At 42.2% G+C, this 15679-nt stretch overlaps 2 protein-coding genes and 1 pseudogene across 3 annotated transcripts; 1 reads left to right on the top strand and 2 right to left on the bottom strand.

Moving 5' to 3' along the window:
• Positions 1 to 4306: 4306 nt before the first annotated feature.
• On the bottom strand, positions 4307 to 5866 carry LOC131267229 (cytochrome b5-related protein-like). The gene is made up of 3 exons (XM_058270044.1): positions 5271 to 5866; positions 4780 to 5196; positions 4307 to 4708 (listed from the first exon to the last, which is right to left on the bottom strand). Exons 1-3 carry the CDS (start codon positions 5864 to 5866, stop codon positions 4417 to 4419), a joined length of 1305 nt encoding a protein of 434 aa, XP_058126027.1. The 3' UTR covers positions 4307 to 4416.
• Positions 5867 to 8775: 2909 nt separating this feature from the next.
• On the top strand, positions 8776 to 11298 carry LOC131267232 (uncharacterized; annotated as a pseudogene).
• Positions 11072 to 15415, bottom strand: LOC131267223 (protein rigor mortis). 2 transcript variants are annotated; one of them, XM_058270036.1, is made up of 11 exons: positions 15221 to 15415; positions 14648 to 15138; positions 13678 to 14596; positions 13248 to 13606; positions 12941 to 13186; positions 12594 to 12878; positions 12003 to 12506; positions 11789 to 11939; positions 11627 to 11720; positions 11398 to 11561; positions 11072 to 11326 (listed from the first exon to the last, which is right to left on the bottom strand). In XM_058270036.1, exons 1-11 carry the CDS (start codon positions 15385 to 15387, stop codon positions 11200 to 11202), a joined length of 3507 nt encoding a protein of 1168 aa, XP_058126019.1. In that variant the 5' UTR covers positions 15388 to 15415; the 3' UTR covers positions 11072 to 11199. The 2 variants fall into 2 exon arrangements, with proteins under 2 accessions (XP_058126019.1, XP_058126017.1); XM_058270034.1 differs by having other exon boundaries at positions 13678 to 15138.
• Positions 15416 to 15679: the final 264 nt, after the last annotated feature.

The raw sequence follows: 15679 nt of genomic DNA, 5'->3' as shown, positions 1-15679 counted from the left end.
GTGACGAACAAAAAAAAACATCAATCAATCTCTACACAAGAGGTGCTTGTGTATGGAAATGTCTCTTCAGTAGTAAAGCTGTTGAAAAATTGAGTTGGACTAATGAAGTTACGTAATGTTTCTTGCTGTGATTCATCGTCAATATGAAACATGTGTATTAAAATATACTAAGTTAACTTTAGTTACCGGGACCCAGATAACCATTCAAATAACGAGTAAATCTTGAAGTAAACCGTTTGAAGCCTTCCATTAACACGTTGAGTGTCAAGGACACCTTTTTACAACAATAATTTAGGATAAAATTTGTTTATAAAATGTATTCAACCGACGGTTTTCAAAAGCCAACCAATGAAAAAGCTTACCAAAAACTAAGTTTTTAATATTTTTAAAATAGCCTTTAGTTGTCTTTTTTTTATGTATGGGTCAAAAACTCTTTAAAACTAATGACAGCTATGACAGTCAATATGTTAAAAACAAGTTTGGTGAAGATTTGAGAATAAACATTATAAAATTAGATTTCGTATACAGAAGAAGGATATTCCATAGGTGTAAGAAATTTCTAAAAAATTAGAAAACATGGAAAAATCTTCTGTTTTCTAAGTTGTTTGTCTTGAAAACACCATTCATTTCAGGGGTCACATGGCCAAACCGTTCGAGGAACAGAAAAGTTATCACCAAATAGGTAATTTTCAACCTAATTTTACTAGTTGTGCTTTTTTTTACCTTTCAACCGTACATTTATGCTGCTTTTCCGCACAATTTACTTTCTAAAATACTCGAACAAATTTCATAATATTATCTGTAATAACATTATTTATCTTGAAACAGTATTTCATTTAAGCCATAGTTGTGAAATTATGACTTCCGAGAGTACATATTATAAAATACTTTTATTCCCTCATTCGTTCGACCCCTTAAGGGTTAAACATCTGTACGCTCTCAATTGAAGAGTTCCACGAACTGAGACACGAAACACATACAAAGGACAGCTTCAAGCTCATTCTATAAATAGAGTCACTCAGGAGCAAGATCTGGAGCTAACATAATCTGACTAGCAAAAGTCGACCGGTCGGACAAATCGATGCGTGGCTTGCTCGTTAGAGCAGAGTCGGCGAAGATTCTGTTCGTGACCGACTGCGGTTCGAATCCCATCTAGTGAGTGAGAATTAGTTTTCCTGAGTGCCGCACTTGAGTGATCCCGCGGTGTAAGAGAAGGATTCCTGCTTTCTGAGGATGGGAGAGAGAGCATGCGATTTTTTGTCTCTTGTTACGTCTTTTCTTGAATTAAAACCAACATTTGTAGGGCCAGTTTATGTGCATCTTTACTGTGTGATCGGATCTGCCCCTGGAGTTGGGTTGAGCCGCTTATTTCAAAGGACAAAGGACTTGGAACTGACTGGTGGCTCTAAAGGAGGAACATTTTGCAAAAACCGGAAAATCTTTTCTAAATAGCATAAAAAGCTAGAACATTTTGAACTCTGATGAGTATTCTAGGATGTTTTTCGTGGAAGACATCGCTTATATAGTAAAAAATAAGCATCCATTATTAAAACATAAGCATCGCAGGTTAATCCGAATTACATGTTACAAAACTTATTCAGCATTTTATTTCTGTAGTGGCCACTGAAAGGTTAAACAGTTTAACACAGCCAAACCAAGAGTGCCACGAGCTGAGGCACCAAACACATACAAAGGACAGCTTCAAACAAATTTTATAAATAGAATCACTCAGGAACAAGATCTGGAGCTAACATAACATAATTTTTAAAATAAAATATAGTTTATTTTAACGTTATATGAATAAACTTACTTTCTGTTTGTACAAGTCTTTACATGGAACAAACAGTCAAGGAAATATACCTAGCTAGAAAACAAACATAGCACAGTGAATCGTTTCTACGGGTTGAGCTCGCTTAGTGTTGGAACACGAATTTCATTGAAAACATGTTTGTGTTCCATCTACGCACGAACCAACAAAGAAATATACATTCGTAATTCCAACATAATTTGTTACAAACAAGCAGAACTTTTAATTTCTTTAGTGACCGCTGAAGGGTTAAACATTGTTACGCATTCATGTGAAGAGAGCCGCGAACTCACGCACCGAATACATACATAGGCTAGCATCAAACAGATTCTATAAATAGAGTCACTCAGGAGCAAGATGAGGAGCTAGCAGAATCTAACCGGGATAAGTTGACACAATGGACATGACTCGATATAGCGTGTTCGTTAAAGCAAACGTCGCGGAGTTTCTGATTGTGACCGATTACGGTTCGAATCTCATCCAGTGAAGAAAGGTTAATGCCCCTATGGTTACCCCGTGTATGTTGCTTGAGCTTGCGGGGGAACAAGAGGGAGATATGGTAGCGGAGGATGATTTTTTTTTTGTTATTCTTGATTGAGTAGATAAGAATATTTTGCTATCTGATTTTTCATTTTTCAGTCATGATTATCAACAAATATTCTAAAAATCTTTTTTTCTAGTGTTGCTCGAATTGTATGCTTTTTTAAAATAAAATATCGTTTATTGTAACGTTACATGAATAAGCTTACTTTCTGTTTGTACAAGTCTTTCCATGGAACAAACAGGCAAGGACGTTTATGGCAATCACAGCATCATTAGTTTCAATTCTGTAGATTACCTATCTAGAAAACAAATATAGAATAGCGAAAAAAATATGCAAAAAATAAAATAAAAATAAAAAGAATATGCATTCGTAATTCCAATATGATTTGATACAAATAACCTGAACGAGAGGACTGACTATCCACGTACAACAGGGAAACAAGTCTCGTAAGCCCTTAACGGGCAGGCATGATCAAAAGGTCGATACGCCAAGAAGAAGAAGAAGAACCTGAAGTATATAGAACCGGAGTTATCGCAATTACATGTTACAAATTTTATTCAACTTTTTTTTTCTTAATTGACCGCTGAAGGGTTAAACATTCTTACGTAGTCAAGTGAAGAGAGCCGGAAACGGACGCACCAAACACATACATAGGACATCATCAAATAAATTCTATAAATAGAGTCACTCAGGAGCAAGATTGGGAGCTAGCAGAACATAACCGGGACTTGGTGCCGGTTTATCGTGACTCAATGTAGCTTGTTCGTTAAAGCAGACGTTGCAGTAATTCTAATCGTAACAGACTGCGGTTCGAAACTCATCCAGTGATGAATTGGAAAACCTTAAGGGTACCCGTGTTTTCGAGCAATTGGGCGCGGGGAACAAGAGGGAGAACAGTAATCAGAGGATGATGATAATAAAGTATTTTGCTATCTATCTATCTTGATTGAGAGATAGACTTTGTTGCGGAACAATTTTTTTTAGAACAAATTTTCTAAAAATTTGTTGTTCCAGATAGGCTCGAATCGTAAACTTTGTTTTCAATAAAGTGTCGATAATTGCTTTAATTTTTTAGTGACTGACTTTTAGCTTTTCAGCCATGGTCGATAAATTTTACGAAGATTTGTCGAATTGCCAACCTATTAAATAAAATTTGGTGTAAGGTATGGCGTTTAAAAAGGTATCTTCAGCATATGCGGCTGGTATGTATACGATCAACGCAAACTGATCTACCATTTTGTATGATTGGGATTACACATAAACAATTTACCCTAGGTAAGGTTGTTGCCGTAAGAGCGATTGCATGTGTGCTTGTGTGATAAAAATGCTTAAAGCTTTGATGATAAGCGATGGTAAAGAAACTTTGATAAAAATTGTACAATTTGGAAATCGCGACATGATTATTGTGCTGTTTCATCATCGGTGCGGACTACTCTTGATTGTTTATCGAGTTTGGCTATAAGCCATCGTGAGGTGAAAGTACATAGCTGGTTCGCATTCTTATCCAATTTAAAACCAAAAAAAAAAAAAATCATTACCACGAAAACCAACGCTGGAAAGAGATGTTTTATCTTGTTTTCCTTAATGTAAATCATTTTATTATTGATTACAGTTGAACAATCTTATCGCACCTCCTTTGTTAGCGTAACGACCGTCTTTGGTCATGCTTACCCCCATTGAAGGCTTACTAAACCTTTCCTTTTGCATGGGCCAGTCCTACATACAAGATAGAGAGTTTGGTCTCGGATGAGTTTCGAACCGACACCGTCGAGGTTGTGCCAAAGTGCCCGACATTCTGTCCGGCTTTACTGATTTTCTGTCCCCGTCAACTAACCGTAAATTCGTAAAAAAATGTGCAAATTAATTCGGACAGGTCACAAGAACATTTAATACTTTTTATATTTTTTATTTCATTTCAGATAGAAAACCAGAACGATGATACTAAACGTAGACTATCACAAGTATTTTTAACTATGAGCTCCTGTTTGAAATTAAAATGCTATTGTCCAGAACAAACTTTGGTCGCATGTCGCTGTTTTTGCCGGCCGTATGCCGTTGATTGCTTCTACGCAAACTTGTCCGACGGGTTGTAGGTCGTCGTTTCCACGCGCGCCAACTGCTTGTGTTGGCCAATGATTTGCTGCAGCCAGGGCATTTCTCGGTACACGGTTTCGAACTCCCGGCACGTTTCGAAGAACACCGGGTAAAGCTGCGGTAGAATACCGTGATCAAGCGTCGGGAAGAGATGATGCAAACAGTGATCCCCGAAGCTGGTCAGCACCATGAACTGCGATCCCTTCGTGTCCGAGCGGTCGATCACGGCCGCCAATTGGTAGACGGCAAAGTCGATATCGGCGCTGTGGAGTTACCAAGTATCCAGTTGGTTATATTTTAAGGCCACAAGTGAGCCACTGTGAACTAAACTTACGGAATCTGATCGCCATCGTGCACCGCCTTCGGATGGTGGTGGGCTGCGTTGAGGCCAATCAAACCGAACAGGAAGCTGGCAACCAGCACAATGAACAGCCACATCTTCACCACCTCCCACAGACTGGTGGCACCGACCACGTACATAAATGTCGGGAGGATTAGCGTTACCAGATCGTCCAGGAAGAAGGGGTTCTTGCCGGTTTGGTACGTCTCAACCAATCGCTTGATAAACTCCCCGTAAAACAGAAGCGAGTACACCAGTGGACCGTACACCCATGCGGCGATCCGCTTGACTGGACCTTTGAGAGCAGGATTCGGGAGCCAGCAGAGGTACGGCTCGAAGTAGGAAATTTCCAGGTCCAGTATCGAATTGGGGAAATTGTGATGAGACATCGCATGAGACACACGCCACTCGCTGCAATCGAAAAAGGAAGCGCATCGTGACGTCACGGTGGTTTGCCAACAGCCGTACTTCCCCGCAATGCTCACCGGTAGCTCGAGAAGGCCAAGTTAAACGTCAGCATTCGCCAGTTGTCTCGCTGGTGGAAGAAGTTGTGCGCACCGATCATCGTCCAGCACACGAACAGCCCGGAGGCTGCCCCCAGCGCATAGCTCCCCAGGCGGATCGACAGAAACGCCAACCCGAAAGCCGCCGCCAGCATCGAGTCGATGATCAGCTTGGAGCGTTTGGCGGGCGTGTAGTCGACATCCTTCAGCTTGTCGCGTACGCGTCGCTTCAGCGTGCGGTAAAACCCATCGTCCCGGAACGTCAACTGGACGGCCCGTGGCTCGGTGGCGTCCCGCACCTTGTACTTCCCCAGCATCCCTTCGGCGCGCAACGTGATGTGGTGCGTTTCGAATGCCTCCGTTATGTCGGTGCCCTTTGTCAGCCGCAGCCACTCAGGGCCACCAGGATGGCGCTCAATGAAGTCGGACAAGTCGTACAGGGTGTCGTGAATGCGCCACAAGCACTCGGCGCCATCGTCCTGTCGCTTCCCGTCCAGCCACCGGTGCACCGTTTTCAAGGGCTCATCTCGGAACGAGGGATACTTTTTCGATATGGTTGTTATGTAAGCGCTCGTCATACTTCAGGCGTTGGATTCGCTGAAAAAATCGGCAACAAAGAGAATCGATTAAGAAAGTATTCACTACTGCTGCGTGCATCGAGAGTCCTTGCGTGGTGCATGACGCATAATGGCCGAGTTTTGCTCCCTGAGTAAATCCGGAAAGTGCAGATCATGCTGCATTAAGTCCAGATCATGATATAACCAGTTCTCAATTTAATAATATTGTAACCGAAATAAAAATCTCCCTTGAGATTTTATTTCTCGAGATATCCATGCAACTGGCGCCTCAAACTGTGCGAACGATCCTTTCGCTGAACGATCCGTTATTCGACGGAAAAAAGCGGAATGAATTTATTCAAAGGCTATCTCACTTTTACTAACAGTACAATACAGGTACCATAGTCATCATTAGGTCCGGTAAGTAAAGTTTAACGAGCATCGGTCAACCGAATGACATCGATGTCATCAGGAAGCTGTGAGGATGGTGGCTTTGCACAATTAGCATTCTATGTGCGCGTAATCTACGTCCCGATGCACCAACAGTGGGCCACTAATCGACGGCATACCAGTTTTAACCGCAACTATTCATTCAACACGCGAAAGCATTGATAAACTTTATTTTCCACCATGCTCTTTGGCCTTGTCCGTGTGATGAAAAACAGATCATTCCGGCATCACGTTGCCAAGCAACGGTGATCGCACGTGGATAGAAAGCATGTTTGGATATGTACATCAACGTCGATCTCGGTTTACTATGATTTGTGTTTTTGCGCATTAGCTCCTACTGAATAGTTTGCAGACTTTTGAAGTTGCATAACACATATAATTTGATGGAGCATGTTTTCCTTTTAAAACACGATGCAGTTCACATTCATGCGCATTAAACTGTTATCAAACACAACCGGCCGTTATTTTTAATCTCCTTTCTCCGATTACTTATCTTCAACCACACGCTCGGAGCGTTATCTTGATACGGATTTTATTTATTTGGGTTGCACGACAAGCATGATCTTTTCGATTTTGTGACAATCAGCTTAACCTTTGACTTTGCCCGCGGTGGGACCACACATATTCCGAATGGTTTTCAACAACGGCACCAACGTTACTTCCCACTGTGAATCGACCGAAAAAGAGTTGCGGACAGTTAGAGTTCTAGAAGAACGACGGACATTGAATACCAATTACCCCACAACGCGTCATCGACCGGTTCGTGGTGTTGGGCGTTTAAACTATAGTCAATTGTTCCATCCACTATGCACCACAGAGTCTGCACCACACGATATCACTGTTCACAAACCGCGCGTGGGTCATGGGCAATGGTCCCTCCTCGGCTGCAGCTTGGTACTCCCCTATTATCAGCAGCGAAAGTGTACAACTTACAGCGAGTGTGGCTTGCAGATGGTTAAGGCGGTTCTTTAACGCGCACTACACTTCGTACAACGCGTACCGAGCGAATGAATGTTGTCGATGAATCGGCATCTGATTTTGTTCATGGTCCATGGCTGCGGCGATGACGGCGGCGGCGACTGGCGATTAACGGCGCTGGGTAGCACGGAGTACTAACCGTTCTAGTAACGTGCGTACGTACACAGACAGCACATGGTACCCCGTGAGCAACGTGTAGGTTTTGCTTACACAGCTTTAGAAAAGCAGCATACGTAGTACATCTGAGGGTGAGGGTGATCAGTGAGAACATTTTTCTTCGCTATTCAGTTCATTTAGATTGTGTAAAATGTACAATTTTTAAAATATGTTGTTTTATTATTTTGCAACTTCCATTATGCAAGTGTCTCAAAAATGTTCTTGGCTTAAATGAATTGCGCTTGTAAAATCAATAAAAATATAAAGTTGTAAAAACCCCTAATGTATTTTATATAAGAGCGATTAATAAAAGAACACAATAGCAATTCGGCATGGGTTATATTTCTTATGGGTACATTTGGGACATATCTAATGAGTATAGAGCTTGAAGTGATTCAGTGGATAAAAAGTAGTTCCAACATTTATCAAGTGTCCGAAACTGGCTATTAATGGACGAAAAAATTATTAACTCAATGATGTTAATGAAGCTGGGTGCTTTAAATCAAAGTAGAAAAGAACATCCCAGAAGACTGTTTAAAAAAAAAGCATGAATTAAAATAAACGTAGAATGTCATAGAAATAATAAGTGTTTCATGCAGTGCCTCGGATAATTTTTCTGCTTTGCAAAAACTGTAAAGACTATCCATAATAAGTTTAATATGATATGAAAAGTGCATGCCTTCTTCACATGAAATAAAATAAAGATTTTTATTTTGGTAAACTAATGAATAGCAAATTATAGTAACTAGTGTACATGAAAGCATACAAACATAATTGGCAAGTAACTCTCAAGTGGCTATGTAAAACATATGGTTGATAATGTAACCGTATGACAGATCACAATACTTTTTTACGGAAATATTGTCGCTAGACGACGTAAGTAAATGAAATGTAAGAATGGTGGTGTGGCCAGTGATCCAAAACAAACCTTATCAATTGATAAGACCGCAACTGCACTTCAAACCATGACTGTCATACCGAGTAGCATGTGCTCATTGAATTCGGCCCGCTTGGTTCCCATCTTTTAGGAGAAAACAATTAAGTGGATCAGCTTAGTGTTCAGTGTCGCTTGCCTGTGACCAAATGGAAGCCCAGAAATTTCTGAACCACATCCCCTTTCGTGTTTCTCTGAAAGATTCCGTTAACCACCGTGGGAGGAATTCCGACATCGCGATTAGATGAGTCTCATCATCCTTATCAGTTGGCACCGGTGCCGGTGCGCTGTCGTTATCGATGTAGAGCTGTTTTACGAGGTATCAAAACCTTCACCCGGTTCTGGCAAGTATGGTTCGGGCAGTCCTCGTTGAACCATGGAAGACGGTGACTGAAAAAAGGTGGCCAACAAGATGAAAAGGAGTATTTGCAGGTAACAATTGCATCTGTTCGATGTTTAGCGCAATGTTGTATGAATGATTGTTGTTTTTTTTTTGCAGGCTACCACTGTTCTGGAAGATCTATCTACCAACGTTGGCTGGATTTATCCTGTACAATGAGTATCTCATACATATCTACCATGGTTTTCAATGGGCTGAACTGGAGTGTGAAACCGGTAAGCGGTTGCCGTGCGGTTTATGGATATTCCTACCAATGACCAATAAATCCCACTTATTTGCAGATAGCTGTGTGAAGATACTTTTTGTAGCCGATCCACAAATTTTAGGAAACACATTCGACTCCAAACTGTACTGGCCGTTAGCAAATTTTGACTCCGATCGGTATGTAAAACGTATTATTTTAAATGATTTGGTGCAACATTTTAAAATAGTGTCGAATTAGTGTTTGTAAAAGTGCGCACACAAGTTATAAAGCTAGTTTTGGTATGTCTGCCAAGGTGGGTAGGTGTTATATGATCCTGTGTTAAAAAGCACGGAAGATTTCGGCTAAAAATTCATTCATGATAGCTTCGATCTCGTGTCCAACATGCTAGCATTACATTGCCAAATATCATCCGATAGTAAATGAGAGCTAATCTTATCAGCGCTGAGAGTGACGCTGTTCAATTACTGTTTTATTGATTCGAGTATATATTGTACAAGTTTTTTCAAAGAGGGAAGACCATATTGTTTTGAATGAATAGCGAGGGGAAGTTTGTAATGAGTGAGCTCTAATAACTTTCGTCCAAACAACCAATATTTACAAACGTTTTTTTTTCTTGGGTCATATGATTATTGTTGAAACATGTGTGTCCCTTTCTTTAAAATTCAAATGAAAGCATGACATTTGTACAAGCATCCTAAAAGATTCAAAGTTTACAATTGCAACTCCAGAACGAAATCGTCTACTTTCTAAACCAGAAACTTTCCTTTATTACAAAATAAAAATGGAAAAGTCTCTTATTTACTCACCACCTGGACGACGTGGGTTCGAATCCCAACCGAGACCGGACCCTTCTCTGTACGAGAGGACTGACTATCCACGTACACCTTTGAGTAAAAAAGTCTCGTAAGCCTTTAACGTGGCAGGCATGACCAACAAGGTCGTTACGCGAAGAAGAAGAACACTAAGGGAAAACCAAGAAAAGAAAATTTACTTTGCTTTTACTGTCTCTGAATCGTAGCCATTTAAAACGAACGTTTAAAAGAGCGGTTCAACATGCGTCACCCGATGTGATATGCTTTTTGGGAGATTTGATGGATGAAGGCAGCGTAGCGGATGATGTCCAATTCGCCGACTATTTCTCACGGTTCGTGAACATATTCTCCCAGCCAACGGCCAACACCCTCATGGTGCGTATGTCAACCCTACCCCAATCAATGGTTCCGAGGGAAGTTTTTTAATTAATCCATGATTTCCACACTGCCCCTTCTTAAAGCTCTACATCCCCGGTGAAAATGATATCGGCGGAGAAGGATTGGAAACAACAGTACAGTCGAATAAAGTGTTCCGATTTAAGCAGTATTTCAATGAAAAGGATGAATGGACGGCGCAAACGGTGCTGCGTTTTATTAACGCCAATCGTATCAGCATGACACTTCCTCCGAACACGACTCCGGTAGCGAACGGGGAAGAATCTACCTACACAGTACTCCTGAGTCACATGCCGCTACTACGCTGGACGGACGAGTTCACGTACAAAGTATACGCGTTTGATGCAGGGTTGGGCATAGAACAAAACCTAACCGTCCTTATGATCTTCCCTTGCAGGCACTGGACGATTTTCAACCGAACGTGATTTTCTCCGCGCACGAACACAAATCCATGTTCGTCAAAACGCATCGCAATCGGTTAGCGCAAGGTGGTGTTACGTTTACATCGTTCAACACCGAGCGAAGTAACCGACACGCCGTGGCGGAGTTTAATTTAGACTACCTTAGGGATACGCGCGAGCTGCTGGAGTTTGTCGTGCCCACCAGCTCCTACCGGATGGGCGAGATGAAAATCGGTTACGGTTATGCCATGTTCGATGGCGACAAACTCCGGTACACAGTTCTGTGGACGTCGCAACGCTTCTACCAGCTGGCAGTGTATTCGATGATGCTTATTCCGATGAAGCTGGTGTGTGGCCAGATATGGTGCGGCGTACTGAAACGGTACTGGTGCTGTTGCCGCAAGCGCAACCGGAATTATCTACCCTTACCGCTTGCATGACCGTGGGATTTCAATGCCCGAGAGTGTAATCATTGTACTGCGATAGTATTTTTGATTTAATTTCAGTATTTATTTCATTGTAAAAATGTTCCCAAACAGCGTATTACTGAATCGGAAAACTGAAAAGGAGATTAAAAAATGAAAAAAAAGTATATAGTTCGCGTCGAAATCGCGGGCGCTAATTAATCCGAAGCAACTTCCTGTAGTTTTAAGGCCAGTTCATCGATTGTACGTTGGAGATCATCAGAAATTTCTCTACGCTTCGACAGGGCATCGATAGCCTTCTGATACTTTTTCACCCCAGTCCATCTGATAAATAAATAAGTGCACCGATTACATATACTACAATGGACAAAAAAGTATCTGGTGTTAGAACTTACACCAGAGCTGCCGCCTCCAGGTTGCCGCACGCGTCCAAATGGTTGGCCCACTCGGTGGCCACCTTCTCCAGGGTCGGATCGTCCGGCATTTTCTGCAGCCGACAAATGGCCCACGCTTCGCGATAATACTTCGCATCGCACAATGCTTCGATGGATTCGTCAACCTGTGCGACATGTGAAAGGCACGTTGTTAAGAGACTCTTTAATAAATATCGTCGACCCTACGTACCTTATGGCTGGCCAGGAAGTACGGTATGGCTGCAAGCGATTGTTGGCTCTCGATCAGTTGATAGGCATACGCTTGGCAGCATTGGCGCCAAAACCTGAGGAGAACGAATACAACGCTGTGTTTAATTTTGACTCAATGTTTGATGTTTTCGGTGACACATACATATGTGAAACATATGGGGCCAGCGCCAGGAGCTGCGGGGTGAGCTTTTTCTTGCTAACGTGCTCCACAATCACCTCCTTTAGCTTATGCAACAGTTGCGGCAGAATAACCATCCCAATCGATGATGTGGCTGATGTTTGATGATTGTTCACTACAAATTGTATTACATTTCAGTCAGTCATTCGCTTTACTTGACATCTTTTAGCATAGTTACCCTCTTCCTGTATAAGTTGCTTCAGTTTCTCCTCCGTGGTAAACAGTTTCTCATTGTAGAAAACTTTACCGTTATCGGCTTCTTGTTTCGCGTCTTCCGTTTCCTTTTTTTCTATTTTCAAAGTTTTAAATTCGCGTAACTCTGGCACATCGTCATCATTGTCGGTCGAAATGTCATCGGTATTTAAGTCCGGTTCCGGCTCCGGCTCGGGCTCTATGGTGTGTAGCAACTTGACGATACATTCCAGAACCTCCTGAGGTCTGTTAACTTCCCGGTAGGCCAGCTGGAATGTAGTGACCACGTTGGTGCGGAACGGAAGCGGATGTTTTTCCTGTAGCGATACTTTTTTCAGACCATCCGTAAGTTTTTCGACCGTCTCTTCATTGCTCAACTGTTCGGCAGATTGCGGTAAGATTGTCGGAGTTTTGGTGACTTTTTTGTTTGACTTTTTCGTATCATTTTCCTGCACCTTACGAGCTGAACATTTGAACGGTTTCTTACGACCTGTGCGGAGAAGAAAGACACAAGGAGGAAAATCATGAGCTCTCACTAATCGTTTCGAATACTTTTGTTCATTAGCACGTGGATTACCTTTCGTAAAGTCATTTTGTGGCTTCGTATAGTCGAAGAAAGATAGTGAGCATCCCTTGCCGACATATAGAATGATATTTTCATCCAGTGGGGAAAACATGGCGCCATAGATAAAATAACCCGGCCTGAAAACACTCAGACATGTGCCTGCCGGAGCATTCCACACGCGTATGGTGGTATCAAAGCTGCAGCTAACGAGCAGCATCGACTCTCCACGACTCCAACGCAACTTGCATATACCATCATCGTGTCCTTCGAGCAGAGTTATATTTTTACCATCATTATCTGTGGAAAAACAATAATTTTACAAGACTGTGACTGATTAGTTGATTTAAAAGATGACTTACCAACAATGCCACCATCGGTGAAATTGATCAACGATATATTATGATCGTTTGAACCAACTGCCAACCAGTTTAGCTTGTACTCCAAGGCGCTAACGTAGCGTTTAGTTATTTTTCGTTTGTAGATTTGTTGCATATTGTTATCGAGATCGTTAATGTAAACGGTCCCATTTTGGGTACCGACAAAGCACAGATTATTTTTCGCGGAAACATAGGACACCTCATCAAACTGCTTGCACATTACCGGTTCTGGAAAAGAATTTTTATTATATGGATAGAAAATTTGTTTTACAGAAAGAGCGCAACATACCATTCTTGTTCGATCCAGTCACATGGTAGTAGGCTAGTTCAGATTTGCCAGAAGCAAACAGCACCAGCCTCCGCTGTTTGTTGGAATCGGTTAGATAGCACCACTTCAGCGCATATATTGTTCTGTTTGTAAATGGTTTAAGGATGACGGGAACGTTACTACCACTGCCGGTATCTATTACACCGATACGGCCCTCGTTGGTCCCAAAAGCAAGCTTCTGTTCGTCCTCGGGGTGCCAGTCCAAGCTCGTTATCGGCCCGCAAATCTTGTTCGTTATTGGCTTGATGGGAATACTGTCGTACTGTATGCTGGCCAAGTTAAGTGTTTCTATTCTCGGTGCTGCAGAACCCATCGCAATGCTGTAACGAAAAACATCATTTATGAAACAGACATTTCTATTCTCGCCGACGGCTAGTATGGGGCAACTTACACCATCGATTCCAGAGGGTTCTCCACTATGCAATTATTGACGGAGAGTACGCATGAGTAATCGAGGACGACGGTCGGTTTACCACTTGGGGACACCTCAAGGCAAACTAACTTACGGTTGATGGAGTTGCACCATAAAAACTTACTTTCGCTACACTCAGAGCCACCTTTCACAGCTTGTTTAACGAGTGTTAAGGATATAACTTTTCCCACAGGATACGGTGCAAGGCTCATCTCGCTCGCCAAGCGAATTGTGTTATTTTTGAAAGAAAAGTTCACTTTCCATTCCAGTACATTACCGTTCCCATTGTGAGCAACTACTCGTTGTTCATTGAGCCAGATTGCGGTACTAAAATGTGCATTGCAGATACAATCGTTATGGCTGAATGGCATCACAATCTTGTCTATGGGTAGTCCAGTGTCGTAGTCCCAGAACCAAAGGTATACTTCACGACTGGCGCTAACAATGATTAGCTTGGTTTCGTAACCATCCTCTTCCGACACTCCAGATTGAACGTCTTCGTTCCCTTCGCTACGATCATCATCATTATCGATCACGACATAGTCTCGCAGCTTCTCGCAATCGTCGAGTTCGTTTTCGTCGTCCGTATTAAACTCTTCCTGGTGTATATGCGAGCGGTCACCGCCTTCCTCATCATCATCCTCTTGATCCTCATCGTCCCGCTTGGTGGCAGCTTTCAGAATGTCCTCTTTGAGATTTTCACAAGCTTCCAGAAAGTTGAAGCCTTCGACCGTTTTAGTTTTCTCCCGAAACTGGTCCTGCTTGTTCTGGGACTCTCGATCGATGATGGTGCCAAACTCCTCCTGGTTTTCGTTGAAATCGTATATGTCAAAAAAATCAGACGCATCCGCCTCTGGGACAGCCTTTTTGCGCGCCTGTTTCTTTGGCCTGGCTTGACCTGCTTTTTGCACACTGTCTGTGACTGTAGTGCTCTTATTGGCTGCATTACCCTTCTTCGATATTGGACGGTTTTCGTTCATCACGGGTACCATCATGCAGGCGATGGAAATTATTTCTTTGTCGTGTGCACGGAGTGTGTGCAACACTGTCATCTTTTTAATTGAAAACATTTGAATCACTCCATCCTTCATGCCAGCTAAGAACACATCGCGATCGACTGGAGAAGGAACTAACGTAACCACGATACTCTTCGGTCGGAACAAATTAGCGTGGACTGTGTAGGTGTCTGATAACAAACAGTACACAATTAGCTGGGAATGGTCACAGGAAAGTAATTTCTTGTTTTCCGCAAAACATAGAGCTGTTTCTTTTGATCTTTTTGTGTGATATTGAGCAGTACTCTTCGGCCCGACGTGCCCACGATGACCTTGCACGGGCTGCTGTAAATCAAGGTCCCAGATGTAGACGCTTTTGCTTTCATCAAGCGTTGCAAATAGACGTCTTTCGGACCAATCCAAATCACACGCTAGCGACGCAATTCTGAAAGTGAGCAAGTAGAAACAGTTAAAATTTGCACAGGCAATTATAACTTATGAACAAAATCAGTAACACAGATGCTCACTGTAGATCGTTGGTCAAAACGCTGATCCTGGGCAAACGATCCTTCTCCACCGGCGGAATGTACATCACATCGAAACGTGAATAATAAAGCAAACCATTGTCTGGCGTTGCGACCGAGGCATCCTGATGGAACCACACTGGAACAGTGGGCAACACGAATCCGTCCATGATAGTTTAAAATCGTGCGATCAATTCCTTAATTATCTTCCGATACGCTTGCAATTTTAATAGACTTGTTCGAGAAAGCACACATCCGGCTACTAAACGTACGTTGTTTACCAAACGATTCTGCAGTACAAAAAACCCGCCAATGACAAATTAATGTCAAAACAAACGTCACTTGCAATGTAACTTGAACCAGTAACCCTGGTCACTGCGAAAATAATCATTTTTATAACATACAATGATACAAACAGTTGATTTAGCAAATCCAAACTAAATCATGATTTTACACGAACAT

Source organism: Anopheles coustani, chromosome 2 (assembly GCF_943734705.1).
Source record: "Anopheles coustani chromosome 2, idAnoCousDA_361_x.2, whole genome shotgun sequence".
NCBI lineage: Eukaryota > Metazoa > Arthropoda > Insecta > Diptera > Culicidae > Anopheles > Anopheles coustani.
Note: the sequence above shows the minus strand (reverse complement) of the source record. Positions and strands in the feature narration are given on the sequence as shown.